General features: G+C 36.4%; 1 protein-coding gene across 3 annotated transcripts in view; it reads right to left on the bottom strand.

The window, feature by feature from the left end:
- Positions 1-19359, bottom strand: part of LOC127850763 (dynein axonemal heavy chain 8-like) — a 232215-nt gene that overhangs the window by 67287 nt on the left and 145569 nt on the right. For all 3 annotated transcript variants that reach the window (XR_008035439.1, XM_052384053.1, XM_052384052.1), the window contains exons 50-65: positions 19194-19334; positions 17116-17347; positions 16658-16800; positions 15950-16084; positions 15418-15540; positions 15082-15295; positions 13874-13980; positions 13339-13502; positions 12369-12561; positions 11654-11776; positions 9409-9539; positions 8297-8450; positions 7124-7288; positions 2314-2540; positions 1707-1929; positions 1035-1211 (exon numbers count right to left, since the gene is read on the bottom strand). Coding sequence is in view for 2 of the 3 variants with exons in the window: in XM_052384053.1 (XP_052240013.1) it covers positions 1035-1211; positions 1707-1929; positions 2314-2540; positions 7124-7288; positions 8297-8450; positions 9409-9539; positions 11654-11776; positions 12369-12561; positions 13339-13502; positions 13874-13980; positions 15082-15295; positions 15418-15540; positions 15950-16084; positions 16658-16800; positions 17116-17347; positions 19194-19334 (2652 nt within the window). In the remaining variant the exon portion in view is untranslated. The remainder of the gene's footprint in view (positions 1-1034; positions 1212-1706; positions 1930-2313; positions 2541-7123; positions 7289-8296; positions 8451-9408; positions 9540-11653; positions 11777-12368; positions 12562-13338; positions 13503-13873; positions 13981-15081; positions 15296-15417; positions 15541-15949; positions 16085-16657; positions 16801-17115; positions 17348-19193; positions 19335-19359) is intronic.

The raw sequence follows: 19359 nt of genomic DNA, 5'->3' as shown, positions 1-19359 counted from the left end.
GTGAAATTATCAGTTTTATTCGCTGATATTTCTCTATAAACCACTGGAAAGCATAAAATAAAATTATTATAATTAATCCAACAAAACACTGTGCCATTATTTACAATTTATGTGTTTAGGAATTTTGTAAACACGAGCATCTGCCATAGTTAGGAACTGTACAGAAAGTTTGGAAATCGGAACTAATAGGTATTTCTCGGAAAATCATCGATAAATGTATTCGTCGTTTAGATGCTTAGGCCGAGTAATTTCGGCAAATGGGAATTCAACTTGGTAAAAAACTTGCTCAATTAACCATTAAACTCCACCTCCATTCTCTGCAAAAGATTCGAAGGCGGCGCTATGCAAGTGCTATTATTTAATTGGAAGATTGCCATTGAGGATCAAACACACAATTGGTTGGGCATATTGATTGCTAGACAAAGGAAGCCAATTTTGTCAGCTAGAAATTTGTTGCTTTATGGCTTCAGACAGGAAGCAGCTTTACTTTGATGATGTCAAACTATGAATTCACACATGAGTGCAAATTCAAATTTTCGGAAGACTTAAACTGACTCTTTGTTTACAATTCCAGTAAAAAAAACATTTGCTAACATTAAACTTTGGATTAAATTATCAAAATAAACCAAAAGCGAAGTTGAAAATATGATAAAATAAATCTGCATTAGTTCAAATTAGACGATTTGCGTTGTAAATCAACGAGTTTTAATGACAACAACAACTTTAACAACCATTACCGCCACAAAGCGGGGATCGATTTTCCTCGATTTTTTTTCATGAACGATCTCATAAGTCGAGACTATAATTTTAATCAATTTTTGGAGGAACAAAATCTTGACTTATGACTGCATTTTTCCTGTAGCTTTACTCGAATGAGTTTCACTACAAAAAATAAATATTGTAACAAATATTTTTTTTATATTATAATATTATAAAAAACTTCATGTAAGAAAATTTTCATGGATTCAGGATTTCCACAACATTACAAACTCAATTTTCTGTGCAACAATAACACAGAAAGACTGAGGTGAGACCTGCAAAGCTCTTTCAGCCTCCATGAGTGCAGGCTTGGCTGCCTCCAGTTTGGTCTCTGCGTACAACTTCTCCTTATTGATATCGTCCACAATGTGCTGTGCCTTGTCCTTCACCTTCTGTACCTCTGCCTTCACTTTCTCTGCTGCTGTAGCACTGGCTGTCACCTCTGCAAGCACCTGCAGATAACAAGCATATTTACCCTTAACTGCTCACATACACACTTTAAATCATGTGTAGTCCCTAAGAAAAAAACAAATCTTTCTTACAAGATTGAAGTTTCCAACCCTCAGGTACTGACAAGCAGCAAACAGCATAAAACCTAAACAGAGTTAAAACCTAAACAGAGTTACTCACTTTACTTCTGAGCGCCAAATGATTCAGCCACAGTACCAAACAAATGGGAAAGGCAATTATTCAGTTAAAAACAGATCTTTGAAATCTGCATGTTTTGTACAAAAATGATTTCATGGTTTACTGATTTTAAATGTTTGTAGTGCAGTTGGGTCACTGTGCAATTAAACATAATAATTTATGTTTTTAAATATGGGTGATAACAATCAATTCAAATGGTGTTTTTGTCTAGTATAATTCTAAGTTTATGAAAACCATTTAATTTAAGTACTTATTTAAGTTATTTAAATTATTTTCAAAATGAATTCACTATTGCTCACCTTGTCAGCTTTTACATTTGCAACTGCCAAGTCTTTTTCTTTCACGACAAGTTCCTTAGAGAGCTTGTCTACAGAGGCACTTGCTTCTATCAGTTTCTCAAGACCTGTGTTCATGCGAGCTGCTAGCTCTCCAATCTCATCATACTTCTGTTTGTACAAGACAATGTACCCATCCAAGAACGACAAGTAGGATTTAGGGGTAACATGTGTTTGACGACGGAACCTAGAAAAAAAGGTATAAGCCTCATTTCATGCATGTGTATAAAGTTTGTCCCAAATTAGCCTGTGCACTTTCCGCTTTTATTGTTGTTTTTTTGGTTAAAAAAAGGCTTTATTTCAGCAAAAATCCAGTTAGGCAGAAAGTGTCTTCTCTGATAAGCCATTGCAGTCCGCCGATTATTAATTATAATTTATTGCATGTTAATAAATTAGATTGAGTTGTGTCAAATTATACTGTTTTTTACATGTGAAGATTAATTTGGGACTGCACTTTAAGCATTTGCCGTTTTAAATACCTCTAACAAATCAATGATCAATGATTACATACAAGTTTCAATATTCTTCTTTACCAATACATTGGATTTAAACCAAAGAAGCAAAAACCTACCTCTGGAAATAATTCTGGCAAGTTAAAGCCACATTGTCGTGCACAACTCCCATGGTGTTGACAAGCTGTGACTTGATTTCGTCTGAGCAGACAACATTGAAAGTGGAGAGAAAATGATTGGACACGGCAATAAGTGCATCCTTGGGCCAGCGACTGAACCAGTCCATGGTACAGCCAGATATCAGGCCAGGGAACTTGAGAGAACGGTTCCTGAACTTTTCCCCCACCTGATAATGACATTAAATACATTTGAGCATGGCTCTGTGAAGAGATGGTTTAATGAATGTGCGTTGTCTTCCCAGATTATCCAGATTACTTAGGGACAACACTTTCCACTTTGTATGAATTTTTCTTTTGAAGGAAGACTTTTTGTGTCAAAAATCCAGTTTTGATGGAAAGTGTTTTCTGGGAAGACACTTTAAGTACCCGTACTTTACCCCATATTCTTAAGAGTGGGATTCATTTATATCCATCATACAGATCTAGGAACTGTAGAACCTTTAAATTAAACAAGAGGGCCATGATGGCCCTGAATCGCTCACCTGAATCATTAAGATCAGATGAAAACTATGACCTCTATTGTCTACACAATGTTTTTCTATGATTTGACCCAGTGACCTAGTTCCTGACTCTAGATGACCCAAATACAATCCCAATCCAGATTTCATCAAGATAAACATTCTGACCACAGTTCATAAATATTGGATGAAAACTGTGACCTCTATTGTCAACACAAGGTTTTTCTATTTATTTGACCTAGATTTTTACCCTAGATGACCCAAATACAATCCCACCCAGATTTCATCAAGAATTCTGACCAAATTTCATAAAGGTTGGATGAAAACTGTGATCTCTAATGTCTACACAAGGTTTTTCTATTATTTGACCTAGTTTTTGACCCCAGATGACCCAAATAAAATCCCAACCCAGATTTCATCAAGATAAACATTCTGACCAAATTTCATAAAGATTGGATAAAAAACTGTGACCTCTATTGTCTACAGAAGGTTGTTCTATTATTTGACCTAGTGACCTTGTTTTTGACCCCACATGACCCAAATACAATCCCAAACCAGATTTCATCAAGATAAACATTTTAACCAAATTTCATCAAGATTGGATGCAAACTGTGACCTCTACTGTCTACACAAACAAATTGTTGACGGACGGACGCACGGACACACGCAGGCACGCACAACGGACGCCGGACATCACACGATCACATAAGCTCACCGTGTCACTTCATGACAGGTGACCTAAAAATATGTGTCGGAGATAAACATGAACAGTTGTGGTTAAAATCCCATAGAAACAAGGGCTGTTTGTAAAACATGCATGCCCCCCTATATGGGCTATAAGTTGTAGTAGCAGCTATTGTGTGAATACGTTTTTTGTCACTGTGAATGGTGGTGGTGGTGGTGTAGTAGTAGTAGTAGTAGTAGTAGTAGTAGTAGTAGTAGTAGTAATAGTAATTGTAGTAGTAGTAGTAGTAGTAGTAGTAGTAGTTGTAGTAGTAGTAGAAGTAGTAGTAGTAGTAGTAGTAGTAGTGGTAGTAGTAGTAGTAGTAGTAGTAGTAGTGGTAAAAGTACTAGTAGTAGTGGCAGTAGTAGTAGAAGTAGTAATAGTAGACGTGGTGGTGGTGGTGGTGGTGGTAGTAGTACTAGTAGTAGTAGTACTAGTAGTAGTAGTAGTAGTAGTAGTAGTAGTAGAAGTAGTAGTAGTAGTAGTAGTAGTGGTAGTAGTAGTAGAAGTAGTAGTAGTAGTAGTAGTAGTAGTAGAAGTAGTTGTAGTAGTAGTAGTAGTAGTAGTAGTAGTAGTAGTAGTAGTAGTAGTAGTAGCAGTAGCAGTAGCAGTAGCAGTAGCAGCATTACAAGACCAATACTTAAGAATGATCAAATGGGAAAAGGTAACATAGCACCGGCAGTAAATATGGGGCTCATTTACAGGTCAGATTTGGAATCTCTGCTGTAAAATGAGATTTTGAATGAATTAAAGGGAGGCAAATCTGTAATAAAAAGAACATGCATAATACGTAGTTGTTTCCCTTTTTTGAACCATACTAAATCCTTCCAAGTGTGGAAAAAATTGGATGAAAAATTTGGACTTTATTGCATAAACACCATTTTCTCAATTCAAGGGGAGGTAATTCTGTACTTCATGGACCAATAATGCTAATTTTTTGTAGGGTTTGTGTCCTCATTGATATAAAGACACTGTGCAAATTTGGAAAGGATCGGACAAAAAATGTGGAAGATTTTTGAAAGTTTTCACAAAATAGGCAAAAACGAATAAACATGCAAAGTTCAACGAGCTCCTGCGGCCATGTTTTTTGACGAATCAAATTTCTTTGAACAACTTTTTCAGGGAAGCCCTCAAAGGTCATCCCTGTGAAATTTTTTGAAAATCTGATGAGCGGTTTCTGACAAGAAGATTTTTTAAGGTTTTTACCATATATGGTCATGGCGGCCATCTTGGTTATGTGATCAAATTTTTTTTAACAATTCTTTTGTCCCATGACCTAGGGATGCTCCACATGAAATTTAGTTGAAATTGGCTCAATGGTTTAGTAGAAGATGTTTACAAATTGTTTACGGACGGACGCCGGACGCTGAGTGATCACAATAGCTCACCTCGAGCTATCGCTCAGGTGAGCTAATGACAAAAACACTACCAAGCACTGAATAAGATCAGTATTAATCTTTTGTTGTGTGAAGTGTTTCAAGTTCATATTTAACAATCAGAACTTCACCATATATTACTGCTAATCAATGAAAGTGGTACTTAATACAACATTAAATAGATACACTGTAACTCCAATATAACGCGCTCCGTTATAACACTGAATCCAATATAACGCGGAGGGTGCTTGGATCCCATTTTTTCTCCAACCTTCCATTTGATTTCTTATTCAAATCTGTAATATGCAACTTCATGTATTTTCAGACAATTCAAAGATGGCGGCAATCACATGTTGATTGCTTTATTCAACCGTCCGTTGAACCGATTATAATCGCCTCGAGGTTAAACAACACCGACAGCTAATTGGTGTTAATCTGTTGTGTAATGTCAATAAAGGTGTGAAAAACTCGCGTGTCAGTGTTTATTACATGTATTCCTCATCAGAGCGGTTCAGTGCGATAATTTCCATAAGTTAAGTGCAAGCGGGATAGTTATACAATTAAAGTAATTCAAAACGATTGAAACATTCTTAATTTTATATGGTTGCTGTTTGACTATATTAAATGAGCGGCTGTGAAATATACTGCCTACTGTATAAAACAACTTTTTCTGTCATTTCATTATCATTCTAGTATTATGTCATTTAATCTTTCAGTTCGTGTATAAGAAATTAAATAATGCAGACGATTTATTTACATGCAAACGCAGTGTACCGGTAATTGTTAACAGAGTTTCACTTTCATTTTCGCGCGGTATCAGAAAGTCCCCGGGAAACACGTTTTTTGCATGCGTATGACGCAATGAAACAATTTTTTGTACACGAGTCGTATTGCATTCAATCTAAATTTAAAGTCGCTCATCCAATGAAAGCTCTGCCCCATAATGCACTGTACTCTTAACACTTCTGAAAATGGCATATATGCGTACGGTTGTGTTTACGAATTTCTTAAACATATATCGTCATTAATGTTCAAGATTATTATTCTTATGCCCCCCTTCGAAGAAGAGGGGGTATATTGCTTTGCTCATGTCGGTCGGTCCGTCCACCAGGTGGTTGTCAGATGATAACTCAAGAACGCTTGGGCCTAGGATCATGAAACTTCATAGGTACATTGATCATGACTCGCAGATGACCCCTATTGATTTTGAGGTCACTAGGTCAAAGGTCAAGGTGACCCGAAATAGTAAAATGGTTTTTGAATGATAACTCAAGAACGCATACGCCTAGGATCATGAAACTTCATGGGTAGATTGATCATGACTTGAAGATGACCCCTATTGATTTTGAGGTCACTAGGTCAAAGTGACCCGAAATAGTAAAATGGTTTCCGGATGATAACTCAAGAATGCATACGCCTAGGATCATGAAACTTCTTGGGTAGATTGATCATGACTCGCAGATGACCCCTATTGATTTCGAGGTCACTAGGTCAAAGGTCAAGGTGATCCGAAATAGTAAAATGGTTTTCGGATGATAACTCAAGAACGCATATGCCAAGGATCATGAAACTTGATAGGTAGATTGATCATGACTCGCAGATGACCCCTATTGATTTTGAGGTCACAAGGTCAAAGGTCACGGTGACCCGAAATAGTAAAATGATTTTCGGATGATAATTCAAGAACGCTTTAGCCTAGAATCATGACACTTCATAGGTACATTGATCATGACTCGCAGATGACCCCTATTGATTTTCAGGTCACTAGGTCAAAGGTCAAGGTCACAGTGACAAAAAACGTATTCACACAATGGCTGCCATTACAACGGACAGCCCATATGGGGGGCATGCATGTTTTCACAAACAGCCCTTGTTTAAGTGATGTTGCAATTTTAATGGATTATCGGATAAATGTGCACATAAGAAAAGCGGTATGTATACTGTTAACGCTACGATTCGGTTTATATGCATGTATTTGCGTCAACACAGCATGGCAATATACATGACCTATATAATAGGCTATTCTATACCTGTTTTTTTATAGCGCCCTGCAGTAAATGAGCTCAAAACCTATAACGCGGATCCGTTATAACGCTGTTTTGCGGCTTGGACCCCATTGACCGCGCTATATTGGAGTTACAGTGTACTGCTAAAATTTCAGTACAATTTTTAAGTTAATAAAGGCTTCATACAGGCGAGAAGCAGAGCACACAGTGAAGATTGTTGCGAGCTCGTGATATGAAGTAGTCATAGAGGTTCTCAGTGGTAGGTGGACGCCGAGGGAAATCTTTCTTCATTGCACCGATCAGCTCCTGTGTGATCTCATCCAGCTCATCTTTAGCAAACAGGTTTGACACCTGCAGTAGCAGAAGAAAGAAGAAAACTTAGATCAGCATACAAATTCACAGAACATGCATACGAGCTAAAAACAACATGTACCAAAAAATGATCCTTATCTGAGCAGGGCCTTCCCAAGGATGTTTTTAAGGTTCCCTGTACCTGGAAGGTTATATTTTTGGAAGGCTTTCAACAGCCCCCCACCCCAGGATAAAAGAAATGATCTGGTGTGTTTTGTCTATTTAAGATATACATATACTGCAGTTTTTATGTCTGCATATTTTCGTAAAATTTGATTCTATGATTTTAAAGAGTCAACACTTACGGTACTAGATTGCAGCAATTTCCGATATAAAATTAAATAAAGTTGGATAATAATAAAGGCACAAGGGGTGAATACATAACCTCCTTTCAATTTATGGTCTTTATTGAAAAATTGATAGATGTGTAATGATTCTTGCTAATAGAAGCATACTCACTGTTAAGATTGTTCATTCATAACATTATTTCATAGTCAGGGTAAACATAAATTTCAATTGGCTACTTTTGCTGTAATGAACAAAAAACTCTGCATGCGAGGCGGTGCTTCATGGTGAGTGATTGAGGCTTAGGTCTCATACAAAATTGTCAGCATAGTCACTTGGATCATTGGAGTGGGTGTTCTTGTTTCTGTATCTAAGAAGACAATTATGAAACGAGAGAAAAGCTTTCACAGCAAAAATGTCAAATATGCATTATTCTGGAATTGTTGGCGAAATATAAACAAAACATTATTTTAAGGAATCCTTTGTATGTTTTAAGTGAGACTTCAAGCACCCCAGGACCGTAGGGCTAAAATGATTTCGGGAAAGCCCTGTAATATGCTTCAAAGGATTATAGGCAGTCAAAAATAGTCAGTAAAGTTTTACACAATCTGTTAAACGGATAAGCATGTAATAAAGCAAAATTAGGAAAGAAAATCTTAAAACAAATGAGCATCAATTGTTAAAAGAGCTTGATTTAATTTTTTATTTATTGATAAAAGTCACCTCTCCAGAACTGAGCACATTGTTAAGGTACTCTAGGAATGATTCATCCTTGATTTCATTGTCAGTGAAGATGAAGGTGATGCCTTTTCCCTCTGCTCCAGCCACCCGATATAGGTATTTGAGGTCATCCATCAGGTTGTTGATACCGTAAGTTCTACAAGAAGATGAATATATAAACCTCTTTCTGGGAGACTGGGACTTGATACATGTGCATAAAGTGTTGTCCCAGACCAGCCTGTGCAGTTAGCAAACAAGTCTCTGCCAAACATGGGCAAACATGTATTTTTTTCCCCAGTTTACAGGACCTTCTGTCCTGTAAAAACTTCACTCGTTTTAATTAGACTGTAGTAAATATAATATTACACAATTTTTATTCTCAATTTAGGAGCATTTGTTTGAAAAAAACAACAACACTAATTTCAAAATTATATTCAAAATGCAGTGATGTTTCCCAATCTAAAGCGACCTGGCCCCATTCCTGAAATGGTGAAATGAAAACACTAGCAAAGGATAATCAGGGACAATACTTACTTCTTTTATTGCATTTTTAGGCTCAAGTAAATTTCTATTTGCAAAACATTAAATTAAGGTGGTAAGTGGGCTCCCTGATTAGCCTGTGCAGACGGCATGGGCTAATCTGGGCAGATACTTTCAGCACAAGCATTTAACATGGTTTTCCAAGGGTGAGGTTTATATTAATCTGGGCCCAACAATTTATTTAAAGGCACTCATCCTGTAAGGCAAGTTCAAGTGAGTTTTCACTTGTCCTTGTTAGATTTGTTGTTGTCCTATGTCAAGTATGTAAAAATCCTCCCAAACATGTTAATGTTTATAGTGTAGAAATAAATATTCACATCAATTGAGTTGGAATTGTAACCTTGATCTTTCACAGAGCAAAATGTTAGTTGTCATTCATTTTCTGGTTATTTTAGATAATAGTATGTCATTATAATAAAACTATCCAAAGCAGGTTAATAGCTCCAGGAGGACAAATGCTGAAGACTGCCAACCTTATCAAATAAACTATAAACAAAGGTTTGCTTTATTTAAATGCTTTATTGAGTTGTATATTACAATAAAACAGGCAGTTAACTTTTTTATAAGGATCATACCTGCTAAGTGTGATCTGGAACATCTTATAGCTAGCAATGAAGGAGGCCAGGCGAGTAAGAGACTGCTTTCCTGAACCACCAACACCCACTAGCAGAGCATTGCCACGGGGTGTTCGAATGATACGACTGATCTGAAGATACATGATCAATCAAATGAATTGATATTGGATACAATCAATGTTTGAACTACTACCGAATTTAATCTGACTGCGCAAGTCCAAATTGTTTTTGAAAATTGAACAAATTATTGTCAAGTATTAAAGCATATATTATCCAAATTTAGCAACTAGGATGGCAGCCAGTTCTTTATTAATGATTATTATACTTCTTGCTTATTTTATTCAAAGCAATTTTTTTTTCATTACGAGTATATAAATATGTGTTTCCAGCTGCTTTCACACATTTCTCTTTACAATTTTGGAGTGTTGTAGACAAGCTGTCAAGATGCCAAAGAAGGCACATTTTGGAAAATGTTGGACTTTTTTAAAAATAACAAGAGATGTGTTTGTCAGAAACACAATGCCCTCTATCGCGCAGCTTTGTAATAAAATTTCAATATATCATTTGGCAGGGTTAGAAATGATCTTCCTTTTAAAGCTTAGTACTTCCCTTGGATTGTATTTTTTTACTTTTGACCTTGAAGGATGACCTTGATCTTTCACCACTCAAAATGTGCAGCTTCATGAGATACACGTGGATGCCAAATATCAAATATTGAAGATAGCCTTCAATATTCAAAAAGTTATGACCAAACTTAAACCAAGGTTTAAGTTTTGAGACACACACATACAATGACAGACAGACAGGCCAAAAACAATATGCCCCCGATCTTTCGATCCAGGGGCATAAAAAGGTAGGAAAAGAAGGGACTTTCATACTTTCCTGGTGACAACTGAACCTTTAACAAGAGGGCCAAGATGGCCCTAGTTTGCTCACCTTTTTTTACAAGGCCTTGTTCATTGCTTAGTTGAAAATTCAATACTTAAGAGCATATTAGATTGGTTCTCTTCTGTTTACTTTTGCAGTGTGAGCATATGATTAATTCTGATTGAGTACTGTCTATTTGCATGTTTTTTTTTGCATGCAAACATTTGCAAGTAATGCTAATTCTACATGTGTTTACAAGGTTTTGGTAAGATTTGGATCCCCTGACCAAGATTTGACTCCAAATGACCCAATGTCAAACTTTGCATAGATATCATCAAGAAAAACATCCAGGTCAAGTATCATCATTATTGGAACAAAACTATGGCCTCTAGTGTGTTTACAAGGTATCAATGGGACAAATCTTCTGACCCAAGTTTCATGAAGATTGGACAAGAAATGTGCCCTTTACAAGTGTTTACAAGGTTTCTCTATAGCCAAATAAGGAAGACTGCCCCTCCCACTGGCAACCATATTTTTAACGGACCGGAACCACTTTAAAACTCAACCAAGATATCATTAAGACAACCGTTTTGACAAAGTTATATGAAGATTGGGCATGAAATGTGACTTCTACAGTGTTAACAAGGTTCTTCTTTTTTTGGACCTAGTGACCTAGTTTTCAACCCAGCATGACCTAGTTTCGAACTCGATTGAGGTATTTTTGGGACAAATCTAAGTTTCATGAAGATCGGACAAGAAATGTAGCCAAATGTGAAAAACTGCCCCGCCCACTGGCCGCCATGTTTTTCAACGGACTGGAACCACTTTTGAACTCAACCAAGATATCATTAAGACAAACATTATGACAAAAAGTTTCATGAAGACCGATCACATAAGCTCACCTGAGCAATCAGGTGAGCTAAAAATCTATTTTTAAGCTATACAGCTTTCAAAATCTCTTTTTAATAGCTTTTTTTAGCTCACTTGAGCACATGCCCATGGTGAGCTTTTGTGAATGCTTTTTAATTATAGTTTGGCGAAGCCTCTTACACATTTATCTTGTTAACACTTTAAAGGCAACATTGATTATCCAATCTTCATAAAATATGGTTGGAAATTTGTTCCAATTATAGCTTGGCCTAGTTAGAAACTAGGCTATGTGAGGTAAAAAACTAGGTAACTAGGTAAAATAAAAGAAAAAATGTGTTAACACCGTTGAATCCAAAATAATTCAGACCAATCTCTATGGTAAGGATATTTGTTTTTATGATAACTTGGCTGAGTGTTAAATGGTTCTAGTTGATTGATGGTTATTTGGGCTGTTGGAATGTTTTTTTATTGGAAACCCTTAATTGTTCTTAATGAAATGGTTTCCTACCTTTATAAGATGGACCATGGCATCCTTGAAGAACACAAGATCCATGATTCCACCACGCACTGTTTCATTGTATTGCTGCATAAACATCTTTAACCTTTCATTCAGCATCTCTAGGTCTTCAACCTACAAACCAAACAAATTAGTTTTTAGTTTCTTTGAACTGAGTGAGGAACTGGACAAAAATCCTTGCCTTTCAGGGAGGACGAGAGATATTCATGACCCAATGTCTGGTCAATATGGGAAATAATAATCCTAAATAATATCAAAATACTACTCTAAATAAAAAAGTTACAGAGTTGAAATGAACATTCATGACCTTTTACAGGGACCTTCACCTCCCAACAAGAAGCATGGTTGTTGCATGTGACATAACCTTTGGTCAAGGTATAAAAAATGATAAAGTCATTAAAATCCACAAAGCACTGGAACAGACCTGTATGCTTATTTCATTATAGTGCAAACAATCTTTTTAACACCAAGTCTCCTCAATTCCTCAATACAGCAATAACACATTGAGTGTACATAATGTTTCTACTTAATGATTTTCATTGAAAAAAGTGTCATTAAAAGCGGATGCATTGAAATTGCTAAAAAAAATTCACCAATGACCAACTGAATTTTTAGGTGCATGTTGAATACTGTGGTATCCTATATGGAATATTTTATGGATTGGTCTAATTCATAAAGTAAGCTTAAAGTTTAAAGTGTTGCATACAGCTTCATAGATCTTTGGAGCTTCCAGTTCGGCGTCCTCAGCCTCCTGTCCAGTTGGTTCTGGAGCGTCACGGAGAAAGTCCACAAAGAAAGGCTCACTGGGCAGGTGTGTCAGGTAAGGCTCTCCAATAATGTTGTGGCACACATTTGTGAGGGCATTCTCAAACCACTTTTTGTCATCTGAGTTGGTGAACCTGGTTGGGAATAATGTTTCTCTCAGAGTTTGTTTGAACCAATATCACATCGGAAAATATGGGATAAAGAAATACACTGGTTTCTTTACCGCAAGTTTAATACAGACATGACAAATCTGAATAGAAAAGTTTGAATTCATGTGGATGTAATGTTAAGCTTTTAAGTACACAATATACTTCTTATAGATACCATACAGCAATTTTTTAAAGCATTTGATTAATGTTTTATAACAAATTAGAATACAAACATGTAAAAATACTAATATCTGAAGCAAAATGGTGTGTTCAATAAAAGCATAGGCCTTAATGGAAATCCACAGTAGGTCAATGTCAAGGTCGCTGTCAGGCAATACCTAATAATATAGTGTTGATAGATGACAGCCATACACGTATCAGAGCTTTGTAACATATTTATGTTAATGAACACATGTCATTTTGGGTTAACCAACTATTAGTTCACGTCCAAAAGAAGGTCAATGTCAAGGTCAAATAAGGCCAGATGAAGAGGTTGTGTTGTTCAAAGACATCATCTATGAAACTATCAAACATTTTTAGTAACCATAATTGATGTGAGACAAAATGTTGGATTTTTTTAAAATCCACAAACAGTAAAAAAAAAAAGACAGACGCACTGAAAAAGGAACATACAGGCAAATTGCTACATGTCTCTCAACATTATTAGATGGTGGGAGCATACAAATAATTCCCCATTCAAAGGGGAAAAATTGAATTAAAAGGGTCTCCTTTTCCCCAAAGAAAGTAAACATAAAACAGTACCTGTCAGCAATGACTCTGGTACACTCATGCTTCCAGAGTCCTAGCATGGTCTTCTTATTCTGACATTCATTTCCAGCGATCTTCAGCATGCCTTCCCAGATACGAGATAGATCACGCAGATTGAAGATATAGTGAAACTTGGAAGGTGTTGGTAGCATCTTCACCTAGAAAACATTTGAGTCTTGCTCTGGGAAAAATGACATAATGCATGTGTGTTAAGTGTTGTCCCAGATTAGCCTGTGAAAGCCGCATACACTCATCAAGGACGACATTTCCCGTCTAGACTGGATTTTTGTTTACAAAAGACTTCCTTTAAAAGAAAAATTCCATAAAAGTGGAATGTGTTGTTCCTTATTAGATAATCTAGGTGACACCTTATACACATGCATGAAGTCCCCTTTCCTCAAAGAGCAGCTTATGTCTAAGTATCTTAACATGAACATTACTGTCATCACAAAATTGTCAATCAAAACACTTGTTCAGCAAGTGATTGTAAATGGTTTTGATATGATCATCAGTTACATGTTGAGGTTACCTTGGTGGCCTGCCAAAGAACTCTTGTAGCAGGGACAAGCAGGCTGGCAAGTCCCACCACATCCTCGTTGAATCTTGAAGAACAGAAGTATCCACAGCCTATTATGCCTGTTCAAAGTAAGCGAATTCTTGTATTTATTTATTTATTCCAGGGTTGGCACTGTTAACATTTTTTTTGTGAAACGCCATAGTTACAAGATTTAACATGTTACAGTAAATCTAGTCAACCAAGACATAACCCATTTTAACAGTTTAAAGTCAAAATTAGGTTGGAAGATACAAGTGGATAGGGGATAGCCATAAGCATCGATTGTTGTAAATTGGCATTGGTCAAAATGGTAAATATTAGAAAAATGAAACTCAAGACACATTATCAGGAGAGAAATCCTGTTAAAAATCTACTGGTCCCCAAAGTATTGTTTTGACTAAAATTTTGGAGAAAAAAAACAGCAAAGTTTCATTTATTATTAAAATCTTCATGTTCTCTATTCATGCATGCATTTTTATGAAAATCAATGTTTTAAATTTAGCTTTTCTTTGGAAAATAAAACTAAATATAAGTCAATAACTCAATAAGTAACAAAGAAAGTGTTATAGTGCTCCACCACCTCACAATGCCTCCCTCCTGTAATTGTATGAAGTTTCATTTGAATCTCTGTCATACCTTTTTAGTTAGGATCTGCACAAAAAAGTAATACAAACTGATTGGGCTGTGCTCTCCAAAATCAAGGGCAATACAATCCTCTGCCTTTTCTCAGAATGCCGTGTATCAATGTCCTTACTTTTTTCAAATGCTATCTCTACTTACAAGTTAGTTGACTAATGAGCAATAAGAAACCAATGACGCAAATATAGAACCAGGGTCTTTTCAAACCATTTTGGGAAAAGGGTCTGGTCAAATTGGGTTATTTATATAGATAAAATGGCACATTTGGGAATGTTTTATTGACAAATTGGAATTTTTATATCAACAATATTGACACATCAGCACAAAATCATAAGTTATAGTTATATACTTCGTTGTGAAATAAAATTGAGATATAATTATCACATAACACTTTTTTGCAAATAAATAAATAAATATATGTAAATTTTTTCCGTTTTTTTTTTTTTTTTTTTTTTACAATTTTCGGTTTTGGGTTTTGTCTGTTGGAATCAGGTCCATTTTAGGGCCTTTTTTAAATAGAAGAAAAACCCTGGTAAACCTACCAAAGATTTTGTCAATAGAGTTGTTTGAGGGAAGGGTACAGTTGAAGATACAGAATTGTCTCTTCAAGCGCTCAGGTATATCATTCCTTCCTCCACCAGGGTGAATCATGGCTGCTATGAACTGGAGGTCCACTATAGAAATGAAGTCCCCAGGCTTGTCAAGACTGTACATACCATGCATCTCCATCATTTGGCGAGTGATTTCATTTGTCACCTATAGAACAATACAACAATTCAACATTATCCAAATAACTAGAAATGTGTCCTTTCTTTGAAAGGGGGGATAATAAAACATTTTTTTAAAGTCTTATTAACAAATTTGACTGCCAAACCAACCTGATCTCCCCAGGCATTGATGATGGGCATGTTGATGTCATCAATGAACACAGTCATTCTGCGTCCACCAGGTGGCCCATAGGTGCTGCCCATGCGCTTGTCTACATAGCTCTCAATGGTTCTCTGAAAGCAACATGCTCAGTGCAACATGTATCTATATTTTATGCTTTTTTGCATCACAAAACAAACTTACTCTCAACTTAAATTCATAAAAACATACTGAGTAATATTTCATAAATGATTGTTTAGATTTTTCTCACAATTTTTAATGTTTTATATATAACAGAAAAAGCAACAAAACTACAAGCTGATGTTTCATTATTTAAGCCTCGCTCTTGGAACATGGGGTTTAATGCATGTGCATTAAGTGTCATCCCAGATTAGCCTGTCTTGACTGCAAAGGCTAATCTGGGACAACACTTCACACGCACATTCATTCAGCTCCATATTCCCAGGGCGCACTCTCATTCTGATCTTAAGCAATATCAACTATATTTAGACGAGGCCTAGCTAGTTTACCCTGCTCACAGACCTGAAACATCATTGGTGTGGATGCAGAGGAGAAGTTAAAGCTCTTGCTGAGATGCAGGTCAGGATCATACTTGGCCATGTTACCCTTGATCATGACAGTCTTGGCTGTACCCTGTTCTCCTATCAGCAACACAGCCTGCCAAAGTATTTGTCATGTTCAATGACTGTTGTAGTTAGTTTGTGCTAAACTAGCTACAACAGTCATTGAACATGACAAATACTTTTTCAATGGCGCATTTCAAGGAGATGCAAAACTTTTTTCAATGGCGCATTTCAAGGAGATGCAAAACTTGAGTATTATTAAATTTAATATCAAAATTGTATTGCTGACTACTTGACATTGGTTCAAGGATAACCCTGCACAAACTTTGTTTGAAGGAGCATAATTATACTTATTTATACCTACTTATTATACTTATATTATATAACTATACATAATTATTACCAATTAAAATTATCATTAAAGTTAAATGTATCCTGTTTTATTGCCATTTATTTTGAATTATGATGCTATGATGTTAATTTTTATTCACACTTAAAATTTATTATGGACCAAGCATAAGGTTTGGGGCTACTTTAAACTGGCTTAAACAATCAATGCTTGCATTGATCATTCCAAGGCAATGAACCACAACTGATAAATACCAAGAAATATGTCCTTAGTTCTTTGAAAGTGTGAATTATAAATAAACAGTCATAAAAAGATTACCTTATATTGCTTAGCAATGGTGTCTATGAGGAAGTTGTTACGGACATTGTCCACATTGGGCACAAGAATGTTGTAGAATTCTGGCACACTGTCACTTGGGTACACATACTCTTCTACACGTTGCTTCCAGTGGATCCATTCACCTACAGAGCATCAGTTGTTTGCTATACCTCTTGGTCAAAATGAATCTTTGAGATAATGAAGTTTGGAATAAATTGTATATACATTTTGACGCAGGGAAAGGGAACAGTAAAAAAAACGGTAAAATATTGTAAAAGGCAAATTTAGGATAACTGAAGGGCCATAACTGCAAAATATCTGAGTTTGTGTTACTGTTAGTGTAATTTGGTCATTATTCTTTTCCCATTTGCATATTTGAGTAATTAAGTGGAGATCATATGAAAACATTTTGGGTTGAACACATCTACACACAGAACTATTGACCTCAAATAGCTTACCTTTTTCATCAACAAGATATTCAAAAATGGTCTCATCATTTCTGACAGGTGGTAGGCAGAGATTGCTCTCATGTTCCACCATGAACTTCTCCATTTTGGCCCTGTCTTCCAGCTCAAGCAGTGCACCCAGGCTCCACATGAGGGCAAATATGAAGAGCTTCTCCAGGTGTGCTGCAGGCAGCGTGCTCTTGTCATCACGCTTGGGAATTAACCCTTCCAACAGGTCAGTGGCCTGCAACAGACACCCAGATGTGTTCTTGGAAAACTGGACACGGGCTAATCAGGGATAACACTTTCTTAACGGAATTAAACATGAACCAGAATCAAAGTTTCATCAAGATATTGTCAAGTTTTATCAAGATTCATGAATTTAACATGTGACCAGGTGACCACCTTTTGACGTTCATATGATCCAGATTAAATAAGAGCTCCCCAGTCAGTGACACATGCCCCAATCATCCACCCAAAGACAGGGCCTTGACACGGGATCTTTTGCAACAAAACTGACCATAAAATCATTTTTGTGTCACAGTGACCTTGACCAGTCACCTTTGAACTAGTGACCCCTATTGAATGACCTCAACCATTGAACTAGTGACCCCTATTTCAATAGGGGTCATCTACTGACCAAGGCCAATGCACATGGGAAGTATCAAGCCAATCAGTAGAAAAGTTATTGATCTGAAACACACTTAGTGTGAAAGCGACCTTGACATTTAACCTATAGACCCCAATTTAAATAGGGGCAATCTACTGTCCAACGCCAATGCACATGGGTAGTATCAAGCCAATAGATCACTCCGTTCACAAGTTATTGAACTGAAAAAATATTCACTCTTATTCACTCAAAGTGTGACAGTGACCTTGACCTTTAATCCCAAGTTCAATAGGGGTCATTTACAGGCAAAGGCCAATGCACATGGAACGTATCAAGCCAATTGGTCAATCTGTTCCCAAGTTATTGATCGGAAACAAACTGGTCTACAGACAGACCCACCAACATCCACCAAAACAATATACCCCCTCTTCTTTGAAGGGTGGCATAATTTGTCAGCCTAGATAATGTAAAAATAAACATGCTGAACAAGATTCATGAGACTACTCCATAAATGTGTTCAACCTAGTGTACTAGTTTTCTGAGGCATGAGGCCAAGGAACTAACTGGGCCTATATATTTTCAAAATAAACAGTCCGACTTAAGTTTTATCAAGATTATATAATAATTGTTGCCACTATAGTGGGAACAAGGTTTTCTAAAGATTTGACATTGTGACCTCCTAGATTTTGGATACAGTCATGATCAAGATTCAAATTTTGTTTAGATCAAGATGACTCATAAATGAGACTTCGAAAATGGAAACAAGACTATTGCCAAGCAATATAGTCCCCTACCGACTCCACCATTGTCAGAAATCCCACCATTGTCAGATTTTTTTCGTTGTTGCCATAGCAACCAGAATTTTGTACGTAGGAACAAAACGAAATGACGTGCATAATGTCCATATTGCCATCTATCAATGTTTCAAGATTCATGAACAAATATTATAAACTTTTTAAGTTATCGCAGGATCCAGAAAACCACCATTTTCAGCAGTATTTCTAGTCTATTTGTTGCCATAGCAACCAGAATTTTTTAGGTAGGAACAAAATGAAATGAGGTGCATAATGTCCATATTGCCATCTATCCATGTTTCAAGTTTCATGAACAAATATTAAGAACTTTTAAAGTTATCGCAGGATCACGAAAAGTGTGACTGACAGACTGACAGACAGACAGACAGAGCCAAACCATAAGTCCCCTCTAGTGAAATTGGTAGGGGACAACAAAGTTTCCTAAGATTTGACCTAGTAACCTAGTTTTTTAAACGCACATGACCCATATTCAAACTTGTCCTAGATATTGTTTAGATAAAATTTCAGACAAAATGTCATCAAGATTGGATAAAAAATGTGGCTTCTAGATTTGTAAGAAATGTAATGCTGACGACCGCCACAAGACTGCGCACTACAACATACCCATTATATAGTTGAGCTAAAAAAATTGACATCTCATTCATTAGAATCTACATTAAACCAACCTGTCTTATTTGGTTACACTCCAGGACAACCATTTTCTTGATGAGACTCAGGTTCACATATCTGTACACATCTTCAAACATGCGATCAAAGAATCCATACAGTACATCAGCTTCCTGAATAGTCCTAGTCTTCAACCAGCCCTTCATAGGAAAAGAAACTTGTGTA

This window comes from Dreissena polymorpha, chromosome 11 (genome assembly GCF_020536995.1).
Source record: "Dreissena polymorpha isolate Duluth1 chromosome 11, UMN_Dpol_1.0, whole genome shotgun sequence".
Lineage (NCBI taxonomy): Eukaryota > Metazoa > Mollusca > Bivalvia > Myida > Dreissenidae > Dreissena > Dreissena polymorpha.
The sequence above is the reverse complement of the archived record's forward strand: the minus strand, read 5'-3'. Positions and strand labels throughout refer to the sequence as shown.